Source organism: Gadus morhua, chromosome 4 (assembly GCF_902167405.1).
Source record: "Gadus morhua chromosome 4, gadMor3.0, whole genome shotgun sequence".
Taxonomy (NCBI): Eukaryota; Metazoa; Chordata; class Actinopteri; order Gadiformes; family Gadidae; genus Gadus; species Gadus morhua.
The window spans coordinates 23955376-23971059 of record NC_044051.1 but is presented as its reverse complement, the minus strand read 5'-3'; the positions used below and the strand labels follow the sequence as shown (position 1 = coordinate 23971059).

At 43.3% G+C, this 15684-nt stretch overlaps 1 protein-coding gene across 1 annotated transcript in view; it reads right to left on the bottom strand.

Annotated features, from left to right (window-relative positions):
- Positions 1-15684, bottom strand: part of LOC115541697 (inactive dipeptidyl peptidase 10-like) — a 254281-nt gene that overhangs the window by 119147 nt on the left and 119450 nt on the right. Inside the window, exons 11-15 of the mRNA XM_030353542.1 lie at positions 15197-15320; positions 13006-13044; positions 12494-12601; positions 8882-8973; positions 7399-7446 (exon numbers count right to left, since the gene is read on the bottom strand). Of these exons, the coding sequence (XP_030209402.1) occupies positions 7399-7446; positions 8882-8973; positions 12494-12601; positions 13006-13044; positions 15197-15320 (411 nt within the window). The remainder of the gene's footprint in view (positions 1-7398; positions 7447-8881; positions 8974-12493; positions 12602-13005; positions 13045-15196; positions 15321-15684) is intronic.

The window sequence follows — 15684 nt, the reverse complement described above, 5'->3', positions numbered from 1 at the left end:
GCTTATTTTAATTCTAGGAGATTTACCGTCCAAATAAACAAAGATATGCATCCCTCCAAAGAGCTAAATAATATATTTTGAGGTAAAGAATCTTTGGAAACATTTTAACAAGGTAAATTCGGCCAGCTCAGGACAGGGGGAGGTTCATCCTTCTAGCAAAGTCGTTTTTACATTTTTCAAACAAGATGTTTTGTAAAGAAGGATAAAAAAGCAGGAGTGATCTGTACACCAAGATATTTGCAGCTCAATGAGACAATGGTGGCCAAAGTCTATGACCTTCTCCATCTTGTGTGGAAGACGTACCACCAGAGCCCTAAATCCAGGCGTGAGCTGAACCTGATTGGAGAAGAGCTAGGTGTGAGGGTCTGCTCTCCTTCGAGCGTGATAGGGACGAGGTGGATTCCCCATGTACACCGGGCACTGAGTGTGTTCCTTCGTGCAGGAAAAGAAGGGAGTCTGTCAATTGACAGTGGTCAGTATTCGGCTGTTCTGCACCACATGGACAACCTTGCCTCCTCAGCAGCCAGTGCTGAAATTCAAGGGCATGCAAAGAAGGTACATTTTACCAAACCATAGTACACATTGCTTATGAACCTGATTTATTTTGGGTTACATCACTTAAAATCTAAACAATGTATTTGTTCTAACTGCCCCTGTTCAGATTAGGAAGGAAATGCAGGAGATTAACTTCCGCACATTTAGCAATTTCCTGGCTGATGTGTCTAATGAACTGGCCTCGCTCAGTTGCGTTCTGCAGAAGAACGACCTCATTCTTCCTCAAGCCATTTCAGCGCTGAGAAAGACAGTGATGGTGTTGCAGGCTATGCAGGAAACACCGCAAAGAGGAGGCATGCTATGTCAGTTCATGGAATGTCTACAAGGGCAGGAAGAGATCTCATTTCAGGTTTGTTAGGGATACAGGAAATTGAGTGTAGTACAACAGCTTAATGAGAAATAGTCCATGACTACTCTTTTGTAATCACCTCACATGTCTTTTACATGTCTGTGTGAAATATTCTGTAGGTTGAATGTGCATGTTGTGTGCACAAGCTACTGGATGCTTTACAATTCCTTTGAGATTAATAACTAGGTATGTTGTTCTTTTTCCATCATTCTTTCTTAAAGGGTGTACTACTCTCGGGAGAGGTCACAGGAATGCAGCACAGGCTACAGAGAAACAACACCACTGTCATCACCACCACTGTGGAAGCCATTAACAACAGATTCGGCAGTCTCATTAATGAAGACTCTGAAGACTACTCTGCAGTGAATTGTATGAAAATCTTTCATCACGACACCTGGCCTGAGAATACCAATGAACTGGTTGATTATGGCAACGATCAGTTGGAGGCCCTAATTGAGAATTTTCTTCCTGTCCTTACAAGGCACGTTGCTGTCAAATATCATGGATTTGATGGGTTACCAGATTATGAAACAGATGAGTAACAAACCTATGTTTTTCTCTCTCTAGCTCTAGATGCCAGATGGATGCTTTGCCAGGGGAATAGCAAAGTTTGAAGACCCTTGTCAGCCACACGTTTAAGGACAAGTCCTTAAGCAGCTTATGGCAAACTGTTTCAACCAAAGAGCCATACAGAACTGACTACAAGGTAACATACACTTCAGCACTTAAATGGAAGGTTGTACTTTAATTGGAATGAGGTATTTCTTGTATGTAGTTATTTATTTTGATCAGTCAGTATGAGTCCCTTTTAAATGACTCTTACAGAACATCCTACACACCTTGTGGACATACTGTTGGTCCTCCCAATTTCTGCTGCACAGTGTGAGCGGGGCTTTTTTGCGCAGAAACGCCTCAAAAGCTCTTTGAGGAGCTGCTTGCATATCTCCACCACAGAGGATCTTATCAGGATCACTACATAGGGCCCCTCACTTGAATTATTTGATCCCACTAAATGTGCCGAAAACTGTCAGCTGGAAAAAGGTCACGTCGACCCAACTATAAGTCATGGCCAAGTGACTCTGGCATGATTTTTTTGTAGCCTAAATGTGATTTTGACTATTTATGTTAATTTCGTTTTTTTTGTAAATTGGTGCTGTTTTGTGTAGCCTAAATGTATTCTTGTCTTAATTTTGTGTGTGCTGTTGGTGTGTGTAATTTCTGCACGCTAATAAATGTTCTAAACAAAAAAAGTAGTTTTTTTAACTTAGGGGCATGAGTAGGGATGGGGATCGTTAATATTTATTGATATCGATACCTTCATCGATACTCCTTATCGATCCGAGTCTTTATCGATACCACTATCGATACTTTTAGCCTTCTAGCCTTCAATAAACATGGCTAATGTAATAGGCCACTTAGAAACATAAAACTAACAATAGAAAGAATATATCAGCAGCACCGAATAAAAAATAAAATGTCATAATGTATATAAAAGGAACACAAAAGGAAATAAAATATCAGCTCATAAATTAACAGGTATTTTTTTGCAGAAAACGCTCCTGGCTGATGGTGTCCCCAGCAGTGGAAAACACCCTCTCTGAAGGGGTGGAAGATGCTTGAACAATAAGGTAGCCGTGAGAGAGTTCCGCTAGCAGGGGCAGGGTGTCTCTCTTTGTCCACCACCAGAGAACTGGGTCCTCTGCCATAGAAATCATAGGCAGGCTTCTGCAGAGCTGGATTTCATCACGTACTCTCTGCTGAATGCTGCTGTTGGAGTTATTCATACGGATGGTCCGTCGCTCTTGTTCCTCCTCGGCAAAAAGCTCCTCTAAGGCACTCTTGGCTTTGGGTTGTGATGGTGGACTGACTTCAACCCGGGGATTCTCATACATAGCCTCCTCGGTTGTGTCGCTGTCCTCATGGGACTCAGGGATTGGGACATCTGCTTCTGTTGCATTTATTGCTACAGCTGCCTCCTGCAAATATTCCCAGGTGCTGTGCCTGACACTTTTGGCTTTAAACCTTGGGTCCATTGCCGTCACCTCTCCGAGGAACTGTTGGATTTTTTCCTCCTGGTAACGTCCAGATAGGTCAGTCAAAACCTTCTGTTTAATGTCGGACACAAACGAAGAGTCTCCTTCCTGAACTGTGAAGTGGGCCTTCAGTTTCATGAGTATCGGAAGGATCTGTCCACAGGTGGGGGTTTTCTCACTAAATACACACAGTGTAGAAGTGTACAGGACCTTCATGACCTTTATGAACTCCTCTGCTTTGGTAAAGTCCTCATCTGTGATCCCATCCAGTCGGTCCCTCTCAATGGGCTTTCTTATACGTGGATCCAACACTGCAGCTTGGAGAGCCGGATACTGCTCAAGGAACCTCTCAACCATCAGAAAAAGGGAGTTCTACCTGGTTTTCACATCCAGTATCATGGTGTGCTGTTGGAAGTTTGAGGAGGAGCTGCTTTTCTTTTAGCACTATCTTCGCCATTGAAGAACGTTTCATCCACACGATGACTGCTCTTAGTTTTGCTGCCCATCGGGGCGGCGTAGCAATGCTGTAAACTTTTTGCGCAGCCAAGTTAAGGGTGTGGGCAAAGCAACCCAGTTTGAGGATGTCCAGCTTCTTTGCAGCAACATCCATGTTGGACGTGTTGTCTACAGCCATGACAACCACCTTGTGAGTAATGCCAAACTCTCCCAACACCTCCCCAATCTCCACTGCCACTGTTTCCCCGGTCTGCGCTCTGTAGACAGCTTTGGTCCGGAGGACTTTTTGGTGAAGCTTGCCTTGGCTGCTGTAATGGGCAGTTACAGTAATGTAGTGGTCTTGCGCTAAGCTAGTCCACCCATCACTTGTAATGGCTACCTTGCTAACATTTGCCAGCTCTGTAATGACATTCTGCTTCTCCACCTCATACCATGCAGGGATGAGGGTGTTTGATAGAACAGTCCTGCAAGGAGGGGTGTAACGTGGATTGAGGGCCTTTGTCATTTCCCTAAACCACGGTGATTCAACTGTTGCAAAAGGGTGCAAGCCTTTTACCACAAATTTTGTGACAGCCCTGTTACACTGCTCCACTTGATTAGAAGGCATCTTCCTGGCAGCCAGGGTGAAGGGAGTTTGGAGTATATATATACATATATATATTTTTACTTATAATTAAAAAAAAATCATTACAAGGTCCTCCAAATGTTCTTCTCAGACAGAAAGGAAGTGGGAAAAAAATGCATTTGAAGAAATGTCCTATATTTTGAAGAAATTTCTTTTTTTGGTTTAAAAAATATGTAATTGTTCACAATTGTTGGTTAATGTATTGTCTACTGTCACTTTTCATCATGTTTTTAGTGATTAGGAAAATATTTAGGATTTTTTTATTTTAAAATAAATGTCATTTTTAATAAAGTTAAATTAGTTTAATTATATATTCTAAAATGATTAGAGCACTATACAACTGTATTACTCATGTTTCTCACCAAAAACTCAATTTCCCTTTTCTTTACGTTACACTTGAACGCATAACCTAGTAGTCGTTTTACTGAGCCAACCTTAACGCATCATCACGCAGCACGTCTGAAACTTAATTACTTTTCAAGGAACTAGCTTGTATGCTGCTGATTACGACACGGATTTCACTATTGGATTACTATTTTTAACTGACGGGACAAGCTACAAAGTCTGTGTGTGCGCTTACCGCTGGTACTGTGGACGCCCGGTTGTCGTGCGGCGGCAGGAGGAGGAGTCGGAGTCTTTTCAACCCCGAGATAGTCGAAGGTAGTGCATTTGGCCTTTATTTGATGCACGATGCTTATGTTTTTGGCCATTGAGGTTGTGTTCCCCCCTTTACAAGAAATTATTTTGCAACATAAGTTGCATTTCACTTCCGCTTTATCTTTGGGCTTGGTAAAATGAAGCCAAACTGTAGACCTTTTCGCCCGTTCAGCCATCCTCGTGAGTCGTGACGTGAGCGAGGTTAACTGCCAGACTTCACCAGTTTTACTTTTAATACCTGTTGTTTGTTTACAATTTCATTAAAAAACATTGGTGGACACACTGCAGCGATTGGATTGATTATATTTAAATGCCGTGACGCGAGTCATGCGACTCCAGGGACAATAACGTTACAGGACACTACGGCCCTACGGGAGGAAAAAAACAATGAGACTCGATAGTGATATCGATAAGCCCAAACTTATCAAACTTAAGCCCAAAAAAAAAGTTTACGTAGAGCCCTGATGGGATGTCAATATTATATGAAGTATGTAGTCTACCATTGACTTAATACACCCCACCACTCTCAGCTCTCTCCCCCCAAGTGTCCTGAGTTGGGCACTGCAAGGCAACTGGTTTTGCACCTCCTATTTTACTTTAAGGTTTTCATAGTGCCTCTTTAAAGACAAACCATTCATTTACTATTGAAAATGGCTTTTTGTTCAATATTGTAGCATCCAGCGTAGGTACAGTTCCGGGCTTGTGTAGCCCCATAATGCCATGCAATATATCGTGTAAATGTTCTTTCGGTAAGTTCAGATAATGAAATGATCAATGAAAAACATCAACAAAATGCTGAATTAAACAATACTTTGTTCCATTCCAATGCTCCTGCTGGTGCCCCTGGTGGAAGGTAAAGCAGAAATCGGTTTTCTGATATCTGGAAGAAGGGTGTTATTTAAATATTGTAAATGAAATAGTTGTAGAACGATATGCAATGCTCGTACACATTGTCACAGGTGAGCCACCATACCAAGCTAGAAGGTGTATGTGCGCATGCATGCTTAGACCGGTGGTGATTGCTGGTTGCTACCCAACAGATGCCGGTTAAATGAATGAACCCTGTAAATGCTGAATAAAGACCCTGAAAGATACAAAAGAACATTATTGATCACATCATAAAACATAGTAGGTGCAAAAGAGTACAATTAATGAATATATTAACCAAGAAATACACACATACCAGAAAGGCTCTGCATTTTTCTTTAGAAAATGGATACAATTGAAGTGGGAAAACATATATTAAGGTGTGTTTGATTAGTATATCATAGCAGAATAGTTCTGCATTGGTCTGGGGTGTTAGGGTCCCATAACATGGAAGCTATTGAGCAAAAAGCCATTTTCCATAGGAAATGAATGGGATTTAAAAACAATTTAAACAAAATAGGAGGTGCAAAATATACGTTTATATGCATTTTTAGTGAGGTGTGTCTTGTTAGTACCACATAGCAGGACAGATCTCCATTGGTCTAGGGTTTCTGGGTCCCATAACTTGGAAGCTATTGAGCAAAAAGCCGTTTCCCATATGAATGGGATTCTTAAAAAAATTAAATAAAATAGGAGGTACAAAATATACGGAAGAGGATTAGGGCCACACATAAAAAAATAATTAAATTCTGACTGTATTCTCAGAATTCTGAGAAAAGAGTCAGAATTCTGACTTTAAAGTCAGAACTACTGGTACCCGTAAGGACCAACCTCTATGGGAGAGACACTTTGCTTTATGCAGTAGGAGGAAGAAGAAGAAGCCATTTAGGTCTTCCATCGTTAATGGAAGACCTAAAGGCGAGTGAAACTTGGACCAAAACAACACATGTTCCAGTTTCACTCACCTTTTGGTCTTCCATTAACGAAATGGCTTCTACTTCTACCTCCTACTGCATAAAGCAAAGTGTCTCTCCCTCTCTCCTGAGACTTTTTTCTCAGAATTCTGAAATGAATGTCAGAATTCTGAGTTTAAGTCAGAATTCTGACATTAATCTTAGAATTCTGACTTTAAAGTCAGAATTCTGACTTTAAAGTCAGAACTATTTTTCTTTTGTTATGTGTGGCCCTAATCCTCTTCCGTAAAAATATGAATTTCTAATGAGGTGTGTCTTTTTAGTACCACGAAGCAGGACATGTCTTTATTGATCTGGGATGTCTGGGTCCAATAACTCGGAAGGTATTGAGCAAAAAGCCGTTTTCCATAGGAAATGAATTGGATTTATGAAAAATGTAAATAAAATAGGAGGTGGAAAATATGAATCTTTAGTGAGGTGTGTCTTGTTAGTACCACATAGCAGGACAGGTCTCCATTGGTCTGAGGTGGTCTGGGTCCCATAACTCGGAAGCTATTGAGTAAGAAGCTGTTTTCCATAGGAAATTAATGAGATTCTTAAAATATTTAAATAAAATAGGAGGTGCAAAATATGAATTTTTAGTGAGGTGTTTCTTGTTAGTACCACATAGCAGGACAGGTTTGCATTGGTCTGGGGTGTCTGGGTCCCATGACTCGGAAGCTATTGAGGAAAAAGCAATTTTTCGTAGGAAATGAATGGGAATCTTAAAATATTTAAATGAAATAGACGCTGCAAAATATGATTTTTAGTGAGGTGTGTCTTGTTAGTACCACATAGCAGGACATGTCCACATTGGTCTGAGGTGTCTGGGTTCCATAAATCGGAAGCTATTGAGCAAAAAGCCAAGTGAAAATGAAAGCAAGTTGAACTTCAGTATCTTACCTGTACATGTGTCGGTGTTGTGGAGAATCCTCTGTGCTCAGAAAGTATCTGCATACGTTAAGAAAAGAACACACAACGGAGAAGCTAAGACGAGGTTATGAAGACGTGTTCGGTCATCACCTCCTGTGTTTTATTGTGTAGTCCATTCACAGACAGACCAAACACTCCTTTTTGTATCGGTTATAACTAGTTTATACCAGTATCAAGACTTTTATTTTCTGGTTTTGGTAAGATGGGAAGAGGTTCTTCTTTGTAAATAGTTTCTCTCTAAAGCCCAGTTCAGACCAAAGATTGACCTTGCAACGGCTTGCAACAAGACGGTTTTAGAACGTCGCAGTGGCGGTGTGAACGGGTCGTTGCAAGGAGTCGCAAGGAGTCGCCAGAGATTGAACATGTCAAATCGCAAGGTCCAGTTTTAGAACGCGGCGATTTAACTATTTCTCTTCAGCCAATCACAGCACAGAACAACTTGTACGTCACGGCCTTACTCCGTCCCGGTACCGTACTGTCCACTCCAGCATAAAAATATCCGATTGAAATATCCGATATCCGGAGAATGACAAAACACAGTAACACTAGCCTACTCTCAAGCAAAATAAAAATAAAACTAATTGCAAACCTTACTAATCACAAACCTAACTAATCTAACCTAATTACGCAAATGATGCTGTTGCGGCTCTCAGCTGTGCCAGAGCATTCACAGTTGCTAGGGAAACCACCTAGCGTCGCAGCCAGTTGCAGCGCGTTGCAGCCAGTGTGAACGGCCCAGTTTTAGAACGTCGCAGCCCGTCTCGTCGCAAGGAGTCGCAAGGAGTTGCGAGTTGCATGCCGTTGCAAGGCGAATCTTTGGTCTGAACTGGGCTTTAGATCATTAAGTAGATAATGCTTGTTTAAACTGTTAGTACATGGTTTTCTGTAATGTCTCTTTCATAAAAAAATATATTTTGTCAAATAAAGTCAAACATAAATAAACAAGTATTTAATGTATTTTTGCTATTTATATAACACTTTACAATAAGGGTAAATTAAAGAACCATTCATTAAAATAGCAAAATGCAATAATTAACATTCACTAACAATTGTATTACCGTTAATAAACTAATCAACTATTGGTCTAATCATTTACTAATGGTGTCCATGGTTAGTAGCGGTGTTCAAGTTAACCAAGATAATGGTGTTCATGTTAATGAAGGTATTTATTAAGAAATGATTGAAGGGGCTTAGGGTAAGGGTGAACCTAACCCTAACCCACTAACCCTAATCCTAACCCAAACCTTAACCGAAAGTCTAACCCTTATGGTAATGCTGTATATTAATGCTTATTACTACAATAGCTAATGTAAATGAATGGTAACTATACTTTTAATAGTTAGATAATGCTTATAACTATATCCACTGATGTTAATTAATGTTTCTTTAATTTACCCTTATCGTTGAGTGTTATCATGTATGCATCTATGTGAGTGAGAACCTTTTAACTCACATGATTTGATTGCTTTCGTCATACGCTAGGATTCTTGTCACCTCCCAGTCGCCAGAGGTGAGGTGGCGCACCTCATTCTGGTCGCTCCGTGACTGAAAACACAACACTACAAACGTTGCCAACAATGCCAACGTTTCTTGCATTAGGCACGCCATCACACGGCGTGCGTGTGATGGCGCGGACCGCTTCCGCAGCCGTCAAGCCGGCTCCGCTAAATTTATGTTATTTGTTTGTATTCTGGGTGATAACACTGGATATTTTTGCTAATACAGCACTGGGTATAATCACATACAACTCCCAGGCACTCATCGACATCGGATTATCAACTCACTTTATACGTAGTCCATCTGATGTTTGGGCTCGCTCGCTCGCTCCCGGCTGAGATCCTGAGGAGTGCAGCTCAACAACCTCGGAGAAGATCCAGAGGGAAACGCGGAGGGGTGAAGCATGCCCTGAGGGCCCGCGTACACAAGCCACCCTTGCCAAGTATCATGGTTCCAATGTCCAGTCCTTGAACGATGAGAAAGTGGATGATCTCCGTTTGCGTTGTGCATTTGAACGAGACATAAGGAACTGTAACATCTTCCTCTTCACTGAAACCTGGCTTAATCCGTCCAAAGCAGACCATTCCATAAAACCGATGGAGAATCTCTCCGTTTACCGGTCTGACAGAACTTTTGAGGAGTCCAAGAAGGAGATCGGAGGTGGCGTAGCCGTCATGGTAAATGAGGGCTGGTGTCACAGCGGAAACATCACCGTGCTGCGGCGCTTTTGCTCCCCTGAGGTGGAAATCCTGGCAATAAAATGTCGGCCTCACTATCTTCCACGCGAATTTACATCTGTGGTAATCGTAGCATTGTACATTCCTCCCCAGGCATGTACAAAAACAGCTCTAACAGTGCTTCACGATGCACTGAACAGCTACCAGGCCAGCGATCCAATGGCCGCGCTAGCGGTTGCTGGCGATTTCAACAAGGCGAATTTGAAGAAAGTGATGCCAAACCTTTATCAACACATTGACTGTGCTACGAGAGGGTCAAGAACACTGGATCATTGTTATACTCCGTTTAAGGGTGGATACAAGGCCCAGTCTCTTGCTCCCGTTAGGGAAAAGCGACCATGCTGCTGTCTTCCTCTGGCCATCGTATGTCAACAAACTACGAAGGGAACCCCCGATGACGAGACAGGTGCGTCGGTGGACGGACCAATCGGAGGACAGCATGCGAGTAGCACTACATGAAGCACTTTGGGGTACGTTTAAGAACTGCACTGTAGATATTAACACTGACATTAATGTGCTCACTGAGAATGTCGTTAATATTATCTCCACAACCACAGACATGCATGTCCCCAAAGTGACTGTTAAAGTATTTGAAAACCAGAAACCATGGATAAATAATAATACCCGGAATGCCCTGAAACAACGCACGGCTGCATATAAATTAGGATTGGAGACTGGCAATATGGATGACTACAAAGCAGCAGCATACAATGTGAGAAAGGTAGTGAAGGATGCCAAGAGGGAATATGGGGAGAAGATGGAATCCAAATTCCAGCAAGGAGACCTCAGGAGCGTATGGCAGGGGCTAAAAATCATGACGGACTACAAACGCCCGCCCCCCTCCTCGGGAGGTGCAAGTAAGGAGTTGGTGGATAACCTCAACACTTTTTTTGCACGCTTTGACACCTGCCAAGGGGCCATTGCACCAGGGAGGGAGAGCGACGGAGTAGGAGGGAGTGGAGGACCACTCGTTCTCTCTGAACATGATGTCAGGAGGACACTTAAGCTGGTGAACGCCAGGAAGGCTGAAGGACCAGATGAGATAGCGGGGCGGGTTCTCAAGGTTTGCGCCGACCAATTGGCACCAGTGTTCACGGCTATATTCAATCTGTCCCTGGCACAGTCCATCATCCCCATATGCTTTAAAAGGTCCACCATCATCCCCATACCCAAAAAACCTAGACCAGCCTGTCATAATGACTATCGCCCAGTTGCTCTTACCTCTGTGGTGATGAAGTGTTTTGAGAAGCTGGTCAAGGCCCACATCTGCTCTTCACTGCCCAACACCCTGGACCCTCTACAATTCGCGTACCGGCCCAACACATCCACTGAGGATGCCATTACTCACATATTACACAGCGTCCTATCACACCTGGACACGAGTAAGGGGAAAGTGCTGAACTATGTGAGACTATTATTTGTTGATTATAGTTCAGCCTTTAATACCATCCTCCCCTCCACCCTCATCAAAAAGCTCAGGAGCCTGGGGCTGAACGACGCGCTCTGCAGGTGGATCCTGGACTTTTTAACAGACAGACCTCAGGTGGTGAAAGCTGGCCGGCACACCTCATCCCCCCTCACCCTCAACACAGGGGCCCCCCAGGGCTGTGTTCTGTCCCCTCTACTGTACTCCCTGTACACCCACGACTGTGCAGCCATCGCAGACTCAAATACCATCATAAAGTTTGCTGACGACACCGTAGTGGTAGGCCTAATCCGAAACAACGATGAAACGGCCTACCTGGAGGAGGTGAGGTGCCTGACACAATGGTGCCTGAAAAACAATCTGCACCTCAACGCCAGCAAAACGAAGGAGATGCTGGTGGACTTCGGGAGGACACAGAAACGGGAATACACGCCTGTATCCATCAATGGGACCCCTGTGGAGAGGGTGGACACATTTAAGTACCTCGGTGTCCAAATCACAGATGATCTGACGTCGTCTACCCACCTGGACACCGTGGGAAAGAAAGCCAGACAGAGACTGTACCATCTCAGGAGGCTGAAGAAATTCAGGGCCTCCAAACCAGTCCTGCGGAGCTTCTACACCTGCACCATAGAGAGCATGCTGACTGGGAACATCACCGCTTGGTATGGGAACACCACCATTCAGGACCGTAAGGCTCTGCAGAGAGTGGTGCATTCAGCTGAGCGTACCATAGGGGGGAAACTCCCTAATCTAGCAGACATTTACACCAAGCGGTGCAAGGGCAAGACCAGCAGCATCCTGAAAGACCCCAGCCATCCTGGCTACGGACTATTCTCCCTGCTCCGCTCTGGAAACAGATACCGCTCACTGGCGGCAAAAACTGAGAGACTAAGGAAGAGTTTCTACCCCCAAGCTGTGAGGTATCTAAATGGCACTGATTAAAGCACTTTGAGCAACTGCACTTATTGATATATATATTTATTTAAGTAATCCCCCGCTCCTTAGACTTTGTGCAATAACCTCTGACATATTGAATGCATTTACTGTTTTGTTATGTTGTTATGCATATATTTAGCATGGAGCCGACTGTGAACATTTCACTGCAATGTATTGTGTATGTGACAAATAAAATCTGAATCTGAATCTGAATCATTACCAGTGTTGCCAGGGTTACCAACGTTAGCAATGTTACGACATTATCAGCATCATCAAAAATGTTCACATTGTCAACATCGTCAACATTATCAACATAAGCAATGCGGCTTATGTTACAGAAATTAAAGAACTTACACAGCATAAGTTACATACGTTATATATGTTATATGAGTTACATACGTTATATATGTTACAGAAGTTACCTATGTTACGTACATTACATAAATTACAGACACCCTTGGTCTACCTTTTTGATGAGCATGGAGATATGCTGGAAGTCACCCTGACCGCCCTGCTTCACCGGCAGGGTGAGGAACAGCCTGCTCCTGTCCCTGGAGAACCAGGGAACCCTGTCCTAAAGGGGGGGAGAGAGAGAGAGAGAGAGAGAGAGGGAGGGAGTGAGAGAGAGGAGAGAGAGAGAGAAAATATATATATATATATAGAGAGAGAGAGAGAGAAAATATATATATAGATAGATAGATAGATAGATAGATAGAGAGAGAGAGAGAGAGAGAGAGAGAGAGAGAGAGAGAGAGAGAGAGAGAGAGAGAGAGAGAGAGAGAGAGAGAGAGAGAGAGAGAGAGAGAGAGCGAGAAGAGGGGGAAGGGAGGGCAAGATAGGGAGAGAGAACGAGACAGAGACAAAAATAATGACTGAGAGAGTTTGATTATGAGGTGTATGTCCGTCTGTCCATCAGTCACTCAAGTTGAAAGAAGAAGTGTATCCATCCATGTGTGTAACCATCCAGGCGAGTTGTACCTGCATGGTGAGCCAGGCCTCTGAAGTCTCCTGTTGTCTCTGAAAACAACAACACACTCAGTGCGTTTACATGACACTAAAGATTGTTTGGGTTAGTCCAACTATGATTGGATTATTAAGATGCATGTATACACCTTAGTCACACTATAATCGAATCGAGTTACTCGAATTAAGACACCTATATTATTCGATTGTTTAGTCAAATCGGGTCGGATCGCATGGAATCCGATTTAGCGCTCTGCGCATGCTCAAGATTTTTCCCAGGGGCCGTCATCCGGAAGTATAAGGAGACAATAGTCATGTTGTTGTCGCCGTCAGAAAACGAAAGACGGCAATTTATTTAAAAAGGTGGCGAAGAAGATGGAGGAAGCCGGTGTCGTGCCAATGTAGTTACCCCCTATAAGAAGTGTATCATCATCAACATGCATTCAGTACACACTACGCTTCTGAATAGCATACGTGTGTGCGTGAGAATGGCAGTTTGTGTGTGTGAGTGACTTCAGTGAGTGAGTGGACAAGCGAGGAGAGCGAGCGGTTGCGCGTGACAGTTTAGTGAATGAACGAGTCCGGTCGTGTCTGTGCAAACGACGTGCACTGTTAAGTTAGTTGAACTACGAATAAAGTACCCAGCCTAATCGGTGGCCGCTTCATTCCGACCTATAAGCAGACCCACTGCCGGTCAAAGTGAATGGTGTTACCCCCGAGAGAACATCGGCCCTGGAGGGAACGTCTATCCTGTGCTCCTCGACTAAGGTCTGGGAGCCGACAGCAGGAAAGATGTAACAGTTCGATTTCACCAAAGGCTGAATTAAAAGTACATGTCTTTCTAAATGTTGGTCATCAATGAGGTTGTAAAGTAGTAACTTCTGTCAAAATAAATGTTTTTTTACAATCTTTATTCATTCATTGCAACTGACAGGGATATTCTCTGATATTATGAATCTTAAAGACTGCGTTAGGTTCTCCGACTGTGTGGTACTTCAGCAACAAGTAACGACTCGTAGTGAGGGTTATCTCGGCCTTGGTGGAGAAGGAATTGGGGTAAAGGAACTTTGGCTTTGACTCTCTGAAGTCCATATTGAAACGCGACATAGAGGAGAAAGGGATTGCTGCCATATCTGTACTCCCGGAGGAACTGTTCCGCCGCCACCAGAGAAGTCTCCATACGACGAGAGGTCGGAACAATGGAGCGTCAGAACTTTGGCTTGACTCTCTGAAGTCCATATTAAAACGCAACATAGAGGAGAAAGGGATTCTTGCCGTATGAGGGACAGCTGTCGGGTCCATTTCTCAGAGTGCTCCATTGTTCCGTCCTCTCGGTCGTATGCAGACTCCTCCGGCTGGACTCCTCCCGCTGCTCCGCCGCCGGAGGAGTCCGCACACGACCGAGAGGTCAGAACAATGCAGCGTCGGAGAAATTACCCGAGCTACTGTCGCCCCGGAATTGAGTTCAGAATGGATGTTCTGCGTGTCCTCTGTACAGTGTGCAGGAAAGAGTATAAGCTAGGATGTCCGGTGTGTTTTGCATTTGATCCCCAATGTCTGCACACGGGTATGGGTTGGGCATCTAGCTCAAGGACAACTATAAGAACTGATGCCTTGCTCAAAGACAAGGGAGGCAGCAGCAGTTACAATCTCCTGAATGACACGTCTCTTTCATTCACCTTCACTTCAGATAAAAGCTAAGCGAAGCAAATCTTCAACCGCCAATAACGAACATAGGCAGTGGCCAAGTCACTCCAAGTGGTCTATATTAGTGCTAGGGATGGGAATCAAAGGGTGCCTTATGATACGATACGGGATACATGGCCCTCGACACCGATAATATCGCCATACAGCGATTCTGCAATAATCGATATATTGTTAGACAATCCTACAGCGATACATCACCATATATGTCTCACGATGAATACAAAATGACAGTGAAAAGGTAAAGTGCTGGATTTCTGTCTTTATTCAAGGTCCAAACTGAGTTTTGAAACTGTTTAGAGCACGTTATTTTACTAATTAAAATATCAATATTCCGGGCGATATTCCCTGTATAACTCTTAAAGCATAAAAATCCAAAATATAAGAAGGGCGACGATATATCGCTGTATTGATATTACATCCCACCCCTAATTAGTATTATGAATACATCAATTAATACAATTATTACATATTTAAAAGCAACAACCCCTTGATGAATCACCTGTATACAGGAGCCTGTAGTTGCATCGCAGACCGTGAGCACTGATGCATTCTGGGAACGCCTCAGCCAGCGAACCGCCAGGTGAGTGCTGCTTATCCACTTCACCATTGAAACGTACAAATCCCTGAAAGGAGAGAGAAAGAAAGAGGGAGGGAGAGAGATAGAGAGAATAAGAGAGATAAAAAATGACGATTTATTTTTTTATGTAATAGGCGTGTAGATGTGTGTTTGATATGTGTGTGTATTTATGTGTGTGTGTGTGTGTTTGTTTCTGTTTAATGGTAAGTATGTGTGCGTGCGTCTATGTATGTATGTGTGTGTTTGCTTGTGGTTGTGTTTTTGTATGTGTATGTGCGTGTGTGTGAATGTGTGTGTGTGTGTGTGTGTGTATACATGTCTGTCTATTTGTGAGTGTGCTTGTGGGTGTGTGTCTACGTGGGTGTAAATGTGTGTGTGTGTGTGTGTGTGTTCTTGTTTGCGTGTATATA